Here is a 17,841-nt window from a genome sequence, read left to right as displayed (position 1 = left end):
TGACGTCCTCCAATGGCTCCTATTACCTGTAGAATAAAGTTCAAGTTCTTTTGCTTGGCCTTCAAGGTCTTTGACAATTGAGCCCTTGCTTACTTCTCAATCTCTCCTCATCACTCTCAAAACACACCAGATGTGCCCAAACTCTTGCAGCTCCTGAGCACTGAATGCCGGATCGTGACACTGTGACCTACTCAACTATCCCTTTCCCTCGTGTTTCCATCTGTCAACCCTCAAAGCTCTAAGTCATTATTCTCCAAGTATGGACCCCAGACCAGCAGAATCAGCACATCACCTGGGAATGTCTTAGAAATGAAAATTCTCAACAACTATCCCAGATTTACCTGAGTCAGGTTCTCTGGTAGTGGGGCTCAGCAATCTGTGTCTTAACAAGCCGTCCAAGTAATTCTGGTGCGTGCTCAAGTTTGAGAACCATGGCTAGAAGCCCCATCCAGCCAACCGCGTCATTTCCTGGCCCAACACCCAATTCAAACTTCCGTGAAAGCACTTGGGCCCCTCACTGTGTTCCTTTGTTGGATTATCGGTCTCCCTGGTCTAATGAGACTTGACAAGTGCCTTATTCCTTTGTCCCCGTGGTCTAGAATGCTACCCGCCTGGTGCACGTGTTCAGCACATGCTTGCTGAAGAAACGAATGAACCAAAGAATGACTTTGAATTCTTCCCTATTATCTTTGTGAGGGTCTCAGTCCAATGCTATTTTGGAGACCACATGGTTTGGGATGACCCCTGCTGTGTCTCATTCTTTGATTGCCCACACTCACCCATATACACCCCATGCTGTAGTGGGTACACCAGGCTATGCTCCGACCCAAAAGCTTCACTCATCTGTCCAAACCGAATTGGACCAAGAGCGATCAGCTGACCTAGCGTAGACTCCCATCTACTGGTTTTATTTAGCCTCTCAGATTTTGAGCCCTGAGGGGTGGAGCCAAGTACAGTACTTCCTGGTATAGTTAAACGAGGGTGAATGTCTAAGCAGAAATGCGGTCGGAAGACAGCAGCCCAAGCTCCAGTCTACATATGAGTAAAAATACCTCCCCCCGCACAGAGAATGGAGCCACGCAAAGCAAGAGAGAATCAAAAGCGCTCACACAGCCCCAGAGAGAGACACTGTAGGGTGCTGTGACAACTGCCTGCTTTTTAAAAAAATCAAATTCCCCTATATCCTTTCATCGACCTAAATTGAATGAACACCTACTCATTGAGTGAATGTGAGTAGGTGGGGTATTTTTTTTGCCCCAAAAGCCTTGACTAAGATCTGCTTCTGCAACTCAATAATTTTTTTTTCTATTCCTCACTAAATTAATAATTCCGTGCATCTGCATGGCATTGACACCAAGAGTCTCTATCGACACAATGTCATTGGATTCCTATCCTCACAGCTGCCCGGAAACTTAGGTGGAAGAGTAGGAATGATGCCCTCTCTCCCTTCTTACAGATGAGAATACCGAGGCTTAGAGGTATTCTACACTGCGCCCTTCCCAGTCTTTCCTTCCTGTCTCACTTAAGGACAATTCCATCCTTGCAGTTGTCAAGACCAAAGCCTCGGAGTGGTCCTTGAGTCCAGCCTTGGCCTCACATCATATTCTATCCGTTAGCAAGACCTGTTTATATTCAAAATAGAAGCAGTGAAATGATGTGACGTCTAGGATTCACGCTTAAATAACACGGGAGAGGAGATGTGGATGTGAGTATAATTGAAAGATTGTCTGCAGTTTTGTTGCAGGATTGCTGGGTTCTTGTCTCACCGAGTTGAAGGATGAATCTCACGGACACAAAAGGTTGAAGTGAAGTGAAAGTTTATTAAGTGAAGGTGAGAGCAGGAATGGAAAGAAAAAGTTCTCAGGAGTGAGAGGGGTCCTGCACCGGTTGCCACTGAGGATTTTTAGGGCTGGTCTTTTATTGAAAACTTGACCAGGAAGCTTGTGGCCTTGAGATTCTTGGGCCGTCTTGGGTTGGGCAAGGACTATTGATAACACCCTTCATGACTTATTTCTTTGAGATCTGGTCATTTTCTGTGATTACACTGTAGCGGCCAAAGAATCTTACTCGCTAACATTCGGGGCCAGGTGGTCTGGTCTGTTCCCTTATCTCTGGTTCACCCTGTCTTAGAGCTTCTGCCTGCTAGGAATAGTCTCAGAGCCTAGTCAGGGGTTCCCTGTCTCTCCCTACCTAGACCTTAACCCTTTCCTTACTCAGTTTGATAATTGTGGAAGCTGTGTGATGGTCCACAGAGGTTCCTTTTATTATTCCACTTTTGTTTATGTTTGAAATTTTCCATAATAAAAAAATTAAATCATACAACTTCTCCCTACCTGCACCACTACCATCCTGATCCAAGCTGCCGGATCTCCTGTTGGGACTTTTTTTTTTTTTTTAAGATTTTGTTTATTTATTTGAGAGAGAGCACGAGGAGGGGGTGGGGGAGGGGCAGAGGGAGAGGGAGAAGCAGGGTCCCCACCGAACAGGGTGCCTGACATGGGGCTCGAGCCCAGGACTCCGAGATCAAGACCTGAGCTGAAGGCAGATGCTTAACCAACTGAGCCACGCAGGCGCCCTCCTGTTGGGACTATTGCAGTAGCTTCTTCACTGAGCTCCTGCTCCCCTCTCACCTCCACCGCCAACCTCTGCTTTTAATCTAAACTCCTCCCCCCCACTCCACAGCCAGTGTGATCTCATTAAAATGAAAGTCAGGCCATTTCACTCCTCTGCTTGAAACTCTCCAATGGCTCCCCATTTCATTCAGAGTAAAAGTCAGTCTTAATTAGTGGTCTTCAAGATCCTACACTATTTGCACCCCAACCTTTTACCACTTAAACCTCATCTCCTCGCACTCTTTCCCTTTGGTCATCCCATTCCAGCCATGCTGTTATTCCTCAAACCCACCAGGCAACACTGACGCCACAGGACCTTTGCCCTTGCTGCTCCTTCTGCCATGAATTATCGTCTTCCCTCTGGCATACACAAGGCTCACTTTGCCTCCTTCATGTCTTTGCTCAAATATCTCCTTTTCAGGCCTTTCCAACCACCTTATTTGAGACTGAACATCTAAACAATCCTACACACGCGCGCGTGCGTGCGCACACACACCTACACACCATATATCTTAACCTCTTGCCCTGCTTTATTTTTTCTGCTTAGCACTTCTCACCATCTTATTTACTACAATTTGACTTATCCTGTTTATGGTCTGTCTCCACCATCAGAATGTAAGCCCTCTGCAGGCAGGGATTTTTGTCTATTTGCTGCTGTATCCCCAGCACCTGCCTGGCACATAGTAGCTACTCAATAAATACTTGTTGCATGAATGAATGATGGCACTCTAATATTCAACCCCTGCCCACCTGTCCAGGCACATCTCTCACCTCTCTCCTCCTTACCTTCTGTGCCGATGCATATTTGACAACGGAATCCCTGGGCACACACCAAGATCGTTCAGACTTCTACTTTGTCTGTGGTCTGCCCTCCTCTTCCTCCTGGCCAGATCCCCAGTCTTTTAAGGCTCACACTGGGCTCTCAGAGTCTCTTGTCCATCTCCTCTACTGTTCTGAGAGCCCCTTGGGACAGGAACCACGTCTTATTTTGCCTTTTTAACATATTGGCGCCTAGCAGGTGCTCAATAGGTATTTAATGAATGAATAATAGTATTTGCATTTATTGAGTGCTTTCTGTGCTCAGTGTTTTCATGCTTAATCTGGACAACAACCTATGGGGTAGGGTATCATTACTAACCCCATTTTTATGGATAAATTATGGGAGGGTCAGAGACGTTAAGAGTGTGGCGAAGGGCAGACTGGAATTGAAAGTCTGTTCTAAGGGACTCTGGACTCTTGGCTTCCCCCTGCTCAACCTTACCGACCGTGAGCAAGTCCCCGTCTTTCTGAGCCTCAGTTTCATATGACAAAGTGGGGTGACTGGTTTGATGAATACCATCCCACTCTGACCTACTGGGAGCGTTGCCTCCTCTAGGGCCAAACTCAAGCCAGTTTCAGTTTCCAGATGTCATCAGAGGGAAACTAAAGCGGAGAATGGAAACTGATACCAAAAAGATTAGGCTGGGAGCCAAGCTTGTTAAGGTGGCTCCAGAACTCCCAGCTGGACTCAGTGTCCCTCGGTGCCCCTGCCGCAGCAAAGGGTCTCCAAGAAGAGGAACCCAGGTCAGACCAGTCGCTTCCTGGTTTCCTCTCCACTCTGGCTCCTTTGCCCCCCAGGGTGCTGGCGGTCAGCTGGAGGAAGAGCACCCTTAAAGAAGTGGGTGTGCAGGGAGCTGGGTAGGTGTGTGGCCATATATCTGGGCTGCTGTGGTCCTCTGGCTCAGAGATGGCTCTGACCATGGAGCTGTATGGCACCCCTGCCTCCAGGCTGGACTCCTTCGTGGCTCAGTGGCTGCAGCCCCACCGGGAGCAGAAAGAAGAGGTTCTGGAGGCTGTGTGGACCGTGCAAAAATTCCTGAGGGAAGAGCACTTTGAGGGGGATTGTGGACTGGACCAGAAGGTGCGGGTGCTCAAGGTGCTCCAGGTGAGATCGGTCCCCTCCATCCCCAGAGCAGGGCCAGGCAAAAGGCAGCATGAGAGTCCTCGTCCCAGAGGATGCTGGGGACCTCTTGCCTCATTATCCTTAGCCCATGCTGCTGACATGTCAGGGCACCCCACCTAGCTGCCTGTACCCTACCCTACTGCTGCCTTAAGCGGAACAAGACTGGTAAGGAAACTCATGATAATAGTTCACTTTTCTGGGATGCACTAGCCTAACCCCTTAACATACACTAGCTCTAATTCATGCACCCTGTGAGGTAGGCACCATCCTTTTCCCATTTTACAGATGAGCAAAATGGAGGTTCGGAGCCTTAAGATTCATAATGACCAAATGCAGTGCAAGGTCTCTGATTCGACCCTGGTGGGAATAGACCATCCACAAAATACAATTTGGGGATAAGTAGGGAAATTTTAATATGGCCTGGATATTAGATGATAGAAGGCAGTCATTGTTGATTTTGTTAGGTGTAATAATTTTGTGGTTATGGCTGGGGGAAATGCTCTCTTTGGCTGAATACAAATGCTAAAGTATTCAGAGACAAAGTTCCTTGGTATCTGTAATTACTCTAACGTGGTTTTGATGAAGCAAATGTGGCAAGGAGTTTAAACTTGTTGAATCTAACTGGCTGGGTTTATGAGTGCTCATTGGAGTCTTTTCCTGTTTTTCTATGTTTTAAGTTTTTGATTAGAAGAAGGTTTCTTTAATGGAAGCTCAGAGAGGTAAGGTGACTTGTCCAAGGTCACACAGCTAGTGGTGGAGCTGGGATTTGAACCAGGATCTATCTATTCCACAGCCAGTGCTCTAGGCTTCCCCCACTGATTTTCCCCAACACCCTTCCTTCTGCTGCTGCTTGTCCTAGCTAGAGTCAAAATTCAAGGGGTTCAAAGCTAGAAACGCCCTAGTCTCAGCCATCCCTTCGTTTAAACATTAAGGAAACTGAAGCACAAAAGGGGTGAGAGATGTCCCAAGTTCACACAGTGAGCTAGGGGCAAAGGCAGGACTAGAATTAGGGTGCCTGACTCCCAGCCCAGTGCTCTAGTTCTCTCTGCAGGGCCAGCCAGCTCAGGGAAAGATTTAGAAATCTCAGGTCCCCAGCCCTTCTTTACACCCACCCCCAGCACCTAGAGCCTGAGGCCATAGGATTTAAACCAGCGTTTGAACCTTGACTTCTTTCCGTCCCAGCTGTGTGATCTTAGACTCCTCTCTCAAACCTTCTGTCTCATCATCATCATCATCATCATCATCATCGTTTCCTCCTTGTCCAGCAAAAGCCTTGTCAGTGTAGGCTAAAAGATTAGCACATGGTAAATGCGCCAAACAAAAGCATTGTTATAAATTCTTGCTCTGAGTCCAGCAGATACTCCCAGCCCATCCCACCCGTAACAATCCTGAGGGTGAAGTGGATGAAAAGGGGGATGTCCAGAGACTGGAGGATGGTACCAACAGAATCAGTTTTGATGACAGGAAGTGGTATTTACCCAGCCCTCAAATTCTGCCTGCAGACCATAGCCACTCCCCCTTCACCAAAACCATAAAATAAAAGAGATAGCCCCAAAACAATGGTAGAGGAGAAATAATGCTTTATTCAGGTTCTAAACCCTCTTCCCACCCCCACAAAAGCCCGGTGAGCTGGGCTGGTTCACATGTATGAGTGCTTATCCTTGAATGAGTTGGGTTTAAATAGATTTGGGCTAGAGCAAGTCATGAAACTTATTCTAGAATGTTCTTTCTTCTCTGCCTGGGTCTTCATTGAAAAAGGCAGGAAGTCTAGGCATAGCTTTCAGGGGGATGTGCCCTTCGTCCACACACAGGGTTCCATCCCCAGCCCTGCCAAATGCTGGGGCCCAATGAAGGTGCAGAAAGAGAAGGCAAAAGGAAGGGGAAAGAAAAGATGGCGGACTTCTCCTCCTCAGAACCAGGGCCTGGCTCAGGGACTTGGAGCCTGGGAAAGAAAGAGGTAGAAGAACCACACTTTGTCTTCTGACCCTTTATCTGATTATGACTATGACTCCTGGCCATGAATCTACTACTGCCTCCGCTTTCTCATCTGTACACTGGGGACAATTACACTAGTCCCCACCTCAGTCAGTGGGTGTTAGGGTTAAAAGATATTTGTGCATAAAGGGCCTTCAATAGTGCCAGACACCGTGAGTGTTCAACCCGTGATGGTAGGATTATACTCAATCCACCGGCCAGGAGAGGTAGCCACCCTGAGGTCTGGGTCATCGCTAGCAAGTCCATCTCCCAACCTGGGGTGAGAAAGACAGGAGGCCAGAGAGCTGTAGGGCTTTGTATACCAGAGGCAAGAGGGGCTGGAGAGCAGGTCTAGACTCTCAGAACATCAAATAGACCGCTTCCAAATAATCCAGCTCAGGCTCCTTCCATCCAGATGGGGAAACTGAATCCCAGGCAGAGCAGGGATGATCTAAGTCAACGAGACAAAGAAGAGGATGAGAGACACATGGCTGACTACCTGCATGCCAGGCACATGGCAAGCCCCCAGCATGCCTTCTCTTACCTAACCCTCGCAAGAACCTAATGACTCGTGTTCCATGGTTACTCTCATCTCGCAGATGAGGAATTAGGGCTCACAATTAAGGATCACAGCTGAGAAACAAGGGCAAGAATCAGGGTCAAAGTCAGGCTGCCCATGGCCCTTATCTACCAGGCAATCCTGCTCCCCACGTTTTAATGTCATGAAATGACTCAGATGCACGGAATGCTCAGAATACCCTGTGGAGTAGGCATCAGCAGTCTCTCAGAGGAGGCATCACCCTGCCGGTGAGCACACCCCATCTCAGAAGCAATACAACGTCATAAATAAGGAGCTTGGGCTCTGGCGTCAGGCTGCCTAGGTTTGGAGTCAGGCTGCCTGAGTTCAAACCCAGGCTCTGCTGTGCACTGTGTGTGACCCTGGGTGAGTGACTTCTCTTGAAATCTCAGTTTTCTCGCCTGTAAAGAGGGAACGCTGGTACCACCCACCTACCCTTCTGGGCTGTGGGGAGCATTGGATGGGATAATTCACATAAAGAGCATCGGGGATTCCTTGGCACAGGCTGGCGCAGGTGACGGGGCTCTGTGTTCCACAGGTAGGCTCCTTGGGGAACGGCACAGCGCTCAGGAGTAGCTTGGAGGTGGACCTGGTGGTGTTCCTGAGCTGTTTCCACAGCTTCCAGCAAGAGGCCAAGCACCACCGAGCCATTCTGAATCTGATGCGGAGAAAGCTGTGGTATTGCCAGGATCTGCTGGCCCTTGGGCTCGAGGATGTGGAAATCATCCAGGGAGTCCCTGATGCTCTCGTCTTCACCATCCAGACCAGGGGGACTGCGGAGCCCATCACTGTCACCATTGTGCCTGCCTACAGGGCCCTGGGTAAGGGGAGGGGAAGCCCATCGGACTCACACACTTGCCATCCCAGGCAGGCCTGAACTCCCTCACTTCTTGTTCACGGCCACATGCAGACTCCTGCAGTCATCTGTTCAACCCACGTCCTGAGCTGGGGGCTTGGCGACCACAAGACACGAGACTGGCCCAACTCGGGCCATTGTGTCGCTCAACTTGGGAAACACTTATCAAAGAATCACGTGGATAAATACATGATCGCAAGAGGAGATGAGACCGGCAGAGGGGAAGGTGTTAGAAGCAGAACCTGGGGTCCCTTCTGTGGCATTTATCACGGGTGCTGGGGCCTGTCATTGTTTGGGCTTTTCCAGAAGCAGAGCCTGAGACAAGGGTGTGAGGATAAGCAGTCACAGGAAATGCTGAGAGGGAAGTAGGGGAGAGGGACAGGGAAGGGAGGAAGCGTCACAAGGTCACCATCACGAGTCGCTGGGCTTCGTGCCCCTGGAGAACTCTAGGTGACAGCGCAGAGTACTCCTCAACTGAATCCCAAGTGGGATGTTTATTCCCCAATTTCCCATCACCCTTGGCTGAGTTTGTCCTCAGGCAAAGAGCCCTCAGTGTTTGGAGTAAACAGTATGAGCTACAACCCCAGACGGATCAGGTTTCATCTTGTGCCAGCTTCTCGTACCCTGAGCGGCTGCCAGGATCGGCCTTGTAGAGAAGGTGTCAGAACTGGGATCCCACTTGGGTAAGAAAGAGAGCGCCCGCATGCATTAGTGATGCATGCCCCAGAGGCACACCCTTCAGCAAATGCACTTGAGGGGTCCAGCTCTCTTATCTAGACCTGCTTCTCTGCTCCTGGTGTCAGGAGGTTGGAATCACTCACTGAGAAAGAAATCCCAAACAGACATTAAGGGAAACTGGGGTGTTGAGGACCTTGAGAGAGGACAACAGTCCTTGAGTGGCCTGGGGAATGGCAAGCCCACTTTCGGTTCTCCAGAAGGACAATCAAGTAAGGCAAACCTTGATTCTCTTAAACTGTGAGGTGTCCGGTTTCCGTGGGGAGACAGTCCAGTGAATTAGCAGGCCCCGCCCCCCCCACCACTTATCAACCTGGAGCTTCCTAAATCCCCCACTCTCTACCTTTGCTCCCTCCCACGCCAGAGCCTTCTGTTTCCAACTCTCAGCCACAGCCTGAGGTCTATGTGAATCTGATTGAGGCCCACGGTTACCCTGGAAATTTCTCCCCATCCTTCAGTGAGCTGCAGAGAAACTTCGTGAAACATCGGCCAACCAAGCTGAAGAGCCTCCTCCGCCTAGTAAAGCACTGGTACCTGCAGGTGAGGGGGCTGCCAGGATGGGGGCACGAGGGGGCGCTGGCAAAAGGTGGGGAAGAGAAGGCCTGGGCCTGATTTGCCATCCCAGGGACCTGCATCAAGGTGGGGAGATGGTAGCGGGGGAGGGGATGGAAAATGCTAATCATTTAAACCGTAAAGTGAAATAGTGGAGAAGGTAGAGGAGGAGGAAGAGGAAAAGAGAAGGAAGGAGAAAAGTAAGGAATAGACAATATTTCCCAGGACACAAGTGTTGGTAACACCCCAGTTTTGGTCCATACTGGTGAGCATCGACTTCATTGAGTTCTCCGGATGTTAGTTAGTGTCAGCTGGTTAAGGACTGACAAGAGCAAAGTTTCTGTTAATCGCACCCACACCAGTTTCGCCCACAAATAGTTGTGTTCTTATCACAATCATTACCGAGTGAATATATCTGTAACAGCTAATTTTTAGACTTCACATGTGATGGCTTGCATGGTACCAAGTACAGTGCAAAATATCCCATGAACGAAGTCTTCTAATCACAAAAGTAAGACTCAGAAACAAACCCAAAAGTTAGAAAGGGGGAGAAAAAGATGCTTTATATATATATATATATATATATATAAAAGCAGAGGTACCTGGGTGGCTCAATCTGTTAAACGCCCAACTCTTGATTTCGGCTCAGGTCATGATCTCGGGGTCCTGGGGTCGAGCCCGGCGTGGAGCCCCGCACTCAGAGGGGAGTCTGCTAGAGGATTCTCTCTCTCACTCTCCCTCTGCTCCTCCCCCCTCACTCGCTCTCTCTGTCTCTCTCTCTAAAATAAATAAATAAATCTTTAAAAAACAAAATCAGAAAATTTCCAAGGTTAGTAAGTTTACAGTTACTCTGTTTATGGTGGGGGAAAGAGCCATTTTCTTCTTACACGATTATCACATCAACCGAGGTTGTGATATATCTTCAGACATCAGTATTTGCCAAAGCCAAGAATAAAACTGGTTTTGTTGGTAAGTCAATCACTTACAGAAAATGATGTGAGGTTTTGTGGCTTTGGAGAACTAGAACTCCACAGAATGATTCATTTGCTTGCTTCATCTGTTTAAGAGTGCAAAGTGTTTTCTTCCTACAGGTGATAGGCACCTTTTTTTTGTAATGTCCACAGGACAATATATCAGCTTTGCTTCTAGAACCCTCCCTTCTGTTTCTGTTCAAGCCTCCTCCTTAAAACAAAAATTTGATCACATATGGTTTCTCTCTCTTTTTTAAAAGATTGATTGATTGGAGAGAGAGAGAGAGAGCACATATGCATTCGTGGCGGAGGGTCAGAGGGAAGAATCTCAAGCAGACTCCCCGCTGAGCACAGAGCCCAATGTGGAGCTCAGTCTCACGACCCTGAGATCATGACCTGAGCCAAAATTAAGAGTCGGCCACTTAAACAACTCACCTACGCAGGCGCCCCTAGAAAGATTCTTTAGACAAGAAGTGACTGGTATCGGGGCACCTGGGTAGTTCAGTCCTTAAGCGTGTGCCTTCAGGCTCAGGTCATGACCCCAGGGTCCTGGGATCGAGCCCCGCATCAGGCTCCCTGTTCGGCGGGAAGCCTGCTTCTCCCTTTCCCACTCCCCCTGCTTGTGTTCCTGCTCTATCTCTCTCTGTCAAAAAAATAAATAAAATCTTAAAAAAAAAAAAAAAGTGACGTATCAGTTAAAATGCTTTCTTTTGCAAGTAAGAGAAAAACCAACTCAAACTGACTTAAACAATAAGGACAATTATCAGCTTGTGTGTGAAAACCCACAACGGTGGGAAGGGGGCTTCAGGCACTGTTTGGTGGGATGTCCAGGCCTGTTTCCCTATAATACCCTGGGTTCTCTCTCTCTCTGTTACCTTGGACTTCAGGCTGGTTTAACCTCATGATGGCAAAATGGCCACAGCTATTCCTGCTCTCTCATCCACACACAGGAGATTTCTCTTCTTTCGGCCACCAAACCAAAGAACTGGGCTTCACTCAAATTTAGCCAGCTTACGTCACAAGCTTCTCTTGAACTAATCACTTAGCGAGGAGAATAGGTTTATGCTGAGGACCCTGTTGGGTCAGGATCCACCCTGGAGTTGAGGGGGGTGGTAATCCCATCCAAACAGCACGGCTGCTATACAATGGAGAAGAAAGAAATACTTCCTAGAGCACTCTGTTCCCCACAGGATCTCAGCTATTGCCAAGTTCTACAGGAAGCCTCCCACTGCTCTTTTTTTCTATCAGCTAAGAAGACTTTTCTTTAAAGGAACTCTTTCAGAAGCCCAGTACAGTAAAATTGATAGAAATGGGGCTGCTTGGCCTGGGATCTAGTGGCAGAGGCCAGCGCGCTCACTCTTTGGGACACCTCTTCATAAGTCGATTCCAGGAGTTGTGTATGCATACTTCATGGGGCACCTGTTGGTGGAGAGTGCAACTCTTGATCTTGGAGTTGTGGGTTGGGGCCCAACATTGGGTGCAAAGGTTGCTTAAAAATAAAATCTTAAAAAAAAAAAAAAGAATAGTTTGAAACCCGCTGGACCAACTGAGCCCCTTAATTCTATTTTTTTTTTTTTTAAGATTTTATTTGTTTGACAGAGACAGCAAGAGAGGGAACACAAGCAGGGGGAGTGGGAGAGGGAGAAGCAGGGAGCCCGATGCAGGGCTCGATCCCAGGACTCGATCCCAGAACTCGATCCCAGGACTCCGGGATCATGACCTGAGCCAAAGGCAGACGCTTAGCCGACCGAGCCACCCAGGTGCCCCGCCCCTTAATTCTAAAACAGGGAAACCATTTAGGGCCAGAAAGGGAAAGTGAGTGGCCAAGATCATACAGCCAGCAAGTGGCAGAGCTGAGACAAGAAGTTGGAAATTTTCCAGTTTCTGGTCCATCCAGAGCGATCCTGACACAGGATCTTGGGGTCTCTCCTGTCTCTTTCAACAGTACGTGAAAGCCAAGTGCCCCAGGGCTGAGCTGCCCCCTAACTATGCCCTCGAGCTGCTGACCATCTACGCCTGGGAGATGGGTACTCAGGAAAATGAGAATTTCAGGCTGGACAAAGGCTTCACCACTGTGATGGAACTACTCCAGGAGTATAAGTTCCTCTGCATCTACTGGACCAAGTACTACACATTCCAGAACCCAGTCATCAAGGATTTTGTCAGAAAACAGCTCAAAAGAGACAGGTAATGGGCCCTCTGTGTCTGCTACATCTCACAGAGAACAGAAAGACCAGAGGCAAAGGTGGTATCACATTTAATGGGTGGGCTTTCTCAAGTAGTAGAATTGTACTGGCATCCCAAACCAACACAGGACCCATCTTAAGTTGGCCGCCTTTCAAAATCACCGGGTAGGCTGAAGGGCTGTAAGCCGTCTCCTTGTACCTTAAGGAACCCCACCTTACTTAGTTCTTCTTGCTTCCAAAAGACCATTTCGGTGCATTCTAGCATCAGCATGGAAACGTGGAAAGAATCACGGAGAGCCAGGTTTCATCCCAGCTCTGCCTTTTTCTCGGCTCTATGAGCCTTAGCTCCTCATTTGCAAAACAGGAGTTAAATGGCACCTATAATGCAGGCTGTTGTAAGGGTCAGAGAAATATGTAAAGGGCCTACGGTGTCTGGTCTATGGTAGATGCCGCAGAAATGTCCACTATTGTAGTGCATGTAGGTCTATGTAGCCCCAGCGCCCATCCCCAACCTCTGGATCCTCACCATTTATGTGAAGGCTGGCTCAACCTCCAGCAGTCAGCACTTGTGTCCCTTTTTTGCCTGAGGGCTTTCAGCCTCCCCCAGTGGCTGGTGGAGGCTGGTGGATAAATACCCCAGCTCCCTCCCATCTCAGATGGAAGGACTCTCTCTGGGTCACATGTGCTACATTGTTTCCCAGAGCCCCTGCGGTAGGATCAACCTCCAGTTGCCCACAGTGGTAATCACCTCAATACAAACCCTTCATCGGTGTCCTTCCCTTCCTGTCTCACTCTCCCACTCCCTTACTGGTACTTCCTGACCTATCCTTCTGAATCAGCCGCTGGCACTCAAATCCTTCTCTTGGGATCTGCTTCTGGGGAAACCCAACCTGAGACAACTCTTTATATTAGAAGCTCTAGGTCAGTGCAAGCAATATCCCAAGAATATTTATTGTTCCCTTATATGAATGTTGGGCCTTTTTTTTTTTTTTTAACAAGGAAGAAAAACCCAGTCTCCTGGAGAAGAGAGGATTTATTATAACAATGCCCAGAAATTTGAGGTTAGGAAACCATCAGGACCTGAAGCTAACCTGTAGACACCCCCTTTCTCTGCCACTCCCTCTCATGATCCACATGCCCTCTTTCCTCTGAGAAGCCTCTGCTTCTCTCCCCACACCTGCCCTGCTCCCCTCTTACTTCTCTTTCATGAGGGACCTCCATCATCCTTGGTCCAAACCCCAGACGGAACCAGTCTACTCATTGGGCCCAGGCCCTACATGTTGGGTCACCTGGCCAGTCACTTTGAGTCAGGTGATCTTACCCTATAGGACAGCCTGGCACTGCTCCCTGTTTCAGGCAGGGCTATTTCAGGGATGCAGGGATATTGGGAGTAGCAAACATAGAGCCTACAGTGTCCCGCACACTCCCATAGTATACTGCCACCTTCTGTCATAGATAAAATCACAGCTCCCTCCTAAGCCAAAAGCTCCTGCAGGGCAAGAGTCAGGTCTTAATCATGGGCTTGGCATCCAACACATGTGGTCACCCCAAGCAACCGAAAGAGGCTGTTAGATCCCCTTCAAGCCAATATTCTTTTTTTTTTTTAAGTGTTTTTTTATTTATTTGACAGAGAGAAAGACAGTCAGAGAGGGAACACAAGCAGGGGAGTGGGAGAGGGAGAAGCAGGCTTCCCGCGGAGCAGGGAGCCCGATGCGGGGCTCGATCCCAGGACCCTGGGATCATGACCTGAGCCTGAAGGCAGACGCTTAACGACTGAGCCACACAGGCGCCCCGCCAATATTCTTTAGGTATGAATTCACCATTTATATAGAAGAGAGACACTTGGTGGCAGCCCAAACTTTCTCTGCTGAAGCAGACCAGATGGGTAAGAACACCCATTTGCTGGGGCGCCTGGGTGGCTCAGTTGGTTAAGCAACTGCCTTCAGCTCAGATCATGATCACAGGGTCCCAGGATCGAGTCCCACATCGGGCTCCCTGCTCAGCGAAGGAGCCTGCTTCTCCTTCTCCTTCTGCCTGCCGCTCCCCCTGCTTGTGCTGTCTTTCTCTGTCAAATAAATAAAATATTTAAAAAAAAAAAAAAAGAATACCCATTTGCTGGCTGTAAGAACTGAGAGAAGTCTGTGCCTCAGTTTCCTTATCTGTGAAATGGGGACAACAGTAACAGCAATAACAATAGTCTCTCCCGGGGCGCCTGGGTGGCTTAGTCAGTTAAGCGTCCGACTCTTGATTTCAGCTCAGGTCATGATCTCAGGGTACTGGGATCGAACCCCACATCAGGCTCTCACTCAGCAGGAGTCTGCTTGTTTCCCTCTCCCTCTACCCCTCCCCCTGCTCATGCACTTGCTCTCTCGCTCTCTCTCTTTTAAATAAATAAATCTTAAAAAAAGAAAAAAAAAGAAACCAATAGTCTCTCCCTCTTAGAATTGTTATAAGGATTAAAACAGGTTAATTCACGTAGGGCTTGACCCAGTGCCTCAATAACTATCAGTAGTTGGTGGTGGTGTTTCTATTATCCAAAGCAATTCGGCAGCCTTGACCTCAAACTTACATATGTCCTGCTCAGCAAAACAAAAGCCGTGGACTTAAGAGGCCCCGCCTGCCTGAGCAGGCATCTATTATGGCTACAGCATGCCCTTGGGGATCTCAACACTCCACATGCCGAAAAGGAATTCTTGGAAATATAATCATCCCCATTCTGTTCCTTTCCAGCAATGTTCTTGGGCCTTCCTGGACTGAAGGCCCAGGGGCTCTGGACCCAGCATACTCTCAGTGGTTTGACTAGATGACTGCTTGAGTAGGCTTCTTTCTGGCTTGCTGGCCTCCAGACCGGAAAGGCCTGGGAACCTCTCCCTGTGTTGCAGGCCCATCATCCTGGATCCAGCTGACCCCACCCACAATGTGGCCGAAGGGTACAGATGGGACATAGTCGCTCAGAGGGCCTGCCACTGCCTGAAACATGACTGTTGCTATGACAACAAGGAGAACCCGGTCCCCGGCTGGACCGTGAAGGTAATGCCTCCTCCATGGGGCTATCAGGGGCTTGAAGCTCAGAAGGAGGTAACTGCACAGAATTTACCTATTTACCTTCTGTGTCGATGGCGCCAACAAGAATTTAGAGCCAGACAGGCCTGGCTGCAACACCCAGCAGCTCTGTGAACTTGGGGGCGTTTTGCAACCCTCTGAGCCTCAGATCGGTTCCTTTCAAAGTCATGTTCTCCTTTTTCTTTCTCTTTCCCATAACCTACTGGAGAATCGGTCATGCTCCCGATCACGGAGCACATGAGCTGAGGCCAGGCAAGTGAATTCAGCAGCTATTTTGTGCCAGCACTGGGGGCTGGTGGGGACAACCAGCCGTGGTGCCGAAGTCAAACATGGCTCCTACTCTCAAAGAACTCACTGGATTTTGGTAGGAAGCAAGCCCTTGAAACAAATTTGCACGAAACTGCTAGAAAGAAAAGAATTGCCAGGGAAATTACTCGGGGAACAAAAAATGCTAAATAATATTATTATGTAATGGCAAACCTACCGTACAGTCAAAGATCATAATAATCAATTTTATTCTATTCCTATCGTACTTAGTAACTTGTTAAGCACTTGCCCCAGGACAAGTGTGTAAAACAGAGAGTTTTTTATTTTTATTATCACTATCTTGAATGTTATCATCCCCATTTTACAGATGAAGAAACCGAGGCTCAGAGAGGTTACGTGAATTAACCAAGATCACACTGCTAAGAGCAGAGCCAGGATTTACGCCCAGGCCAGGTCTTTGTGGGGCCCACCAGCCAAGTGAGGCCCACAGACACACTGAAAAGTATATGCCTCTGGATTTTTCCTGAATATAAAAACCACTGTGCAAAGATGTTTATCTTGAAACATCGGAAGACATGGGAATTCTGGGCCTATATTTGTTCTGGAAAAGATCAGTTAGGGGTCCAGCCCTCCCCAGCACCTTCCAGGTGCCACCAGAGACTCCCAGCCACCAGAGACTCCCAGACCCTTGAACATGACCTCTGGTGGTGGCAAAGAACAGACTTTGGAGTCTGACCGACCTTGGTTCAAATACCTGCTATGCTCCTCACTACCTCCCTGACGGTCAGTAAGTCACTTAACCCTCATCTGTACAAGGGGAAAATAGGAACCAACCTCATAGGGCTGGTGTGAGAAAGAAAGGCATTCAGAAGAGTGTGACAGGCGCCCGGTACGGGGCCTGGACGGTGGTTGGCACAACCCAAATGTCTTGCTGCTGCTGTTGGAAACATGGGGACAGGTGACGGGGACCTTCGCACGTCCGGCAGAGGAGTGTGGAGTTAACCCCCTCTCCCTCTTCTCTCCCTTCCAGATGGCACGAGACATCCAAGTGACAGTAGAACAGTGGGGTTGCTCAGACTTGATCCTTCGGGTGAACCCTTACGAGCCCATAAAGAAGGTTCAAGAGAAGATCTGGCAGACCCGGGACTCCTTGGGCCTGCAGCATCTGTCCTTCCAGGAGCCTGGTGGCAAGCGACAGCTCCTCAGTAGCCAGTGCTGCTTGGCCGATTACAGCATCTTCTCCAACATTCGCCTCTGTCTGGTGGAGACCCCCTCCTTCGAGATCCAGGTCTTTGTGAAGAAACGCGATGGGGGGAGCCACGCCTATGCCATTGACCCCAAAAGCTTCATCCTGGGCCTGAAGCAGCAGATTGAAGACAAGCAGGGGCTGCCCAGAAAGCAGCAGCAGCTAGAGTTCCAAGGTCAAGTCCTGCAGGATTGGTTGTCTTTGTGCAGCTACGGGATCCAGGACAGTGACACCCTTATCCTCTCCAAGAAGAAAGCTGAAAGGTTTCCATTTTCACCCAGCTAATCCGGGACTCGGCATATCAACCACTTCTTCCAGCTCTCCCCTGGGGAGGTGCCATGTCTTCACCAGCTTTGTACACAGTTAGCCTAGCCCTGCCAGTGGGAGAATGAGGAAGGATGTGAGACACTTGGTATACAAAGGACAATGGCCAGACCACATAGGACGACAGGATTCTGACCCACACAACCTCTGCAGCCCCCAGCCCGGGAAGCCAAACCACCACCTCTGCAGCAGTCAACCCCGAATCGTCAGGACTTGGTCACTGTCAGCTTCCCTAATTCCACCTCACTTCCAACTTAGAACCAACCAGAAAAAGCCAAATAAGCCCCCTAACCAATCACAGTGAGGACGGCCTGCTTCTAGTTAGCTACCTACTGCTTCCCCATGCCGACAGCTTCAATCAGGACGTACCTGAAGCCTTCTCTTTTTTCCACTATAAAGCTTTTTGCTATCTTGGAGTCTCTGCCAGTCTGCAGGAGACAGTGGCTGACTCCCTTGCAATAGGAAGCTGGGAATAAATAACCTTTGTTTATTCGCTTTTGGATGGTCTTAATCTCTTTCCACGGGTGCTAATGCTG

The 17,841-nt window shown here is 48.9% G+C and overlaps 1 protein-coding gene across 1 annotated transcript; it reads left to right on the top strand.

Moving 5' to 3' along the window:
• The first annotated feature begins 4,173 nt into the window (after positions 1 to 4,173).
• Positions 4,174 to 17,798, top strand: OASL (2'-5'-oligoadenylate synthetase like). The gene is made up of 6 exons (XM_035017159.1): positions 4,174 to 4,536; positions 7,644 to 7,926; positions 9,061 to 9,236; positions 12,165 to 12,406; positions 15,288 to 15,435; positions 16,766 to 17,798. Exons 1-6 carry the CDS (start codon positions 4,339 to 4,341, stop codon positions 17,264 to 17,266), a joined length of 1,548 nt encoding a protein of 515 aa, XP_034873050.1. The 5' UTR covers positions 4,174 to 4,338; the 3' UTR covers positions 17,267 to 17,798.
• The last annotated feature ends 43 nt before the right edge of the window (positions 17,799 to 17,841 follow it).

The sequence above is a fragment of the Mirounga leonina genome, unplaced genomic scaffold (genome assembly GCF_011800145.1).
Source record: "Mirounga leonina isolate KUSES-001 unplaced genomic scaffold, KU_Mleo_1.0 Mir_171, whole genome shotgun sequence".
Classification (NCBI taxonomy): domain Eukaryota; kingdom Metazoa; phylum Chordata; class Mammalia; order Carnivora; family Phocidae; genus Mirounga; species Mirounga leonina.
This window is presented reverse-complemented; position numbering and strand designations above follow the sequence as displayed.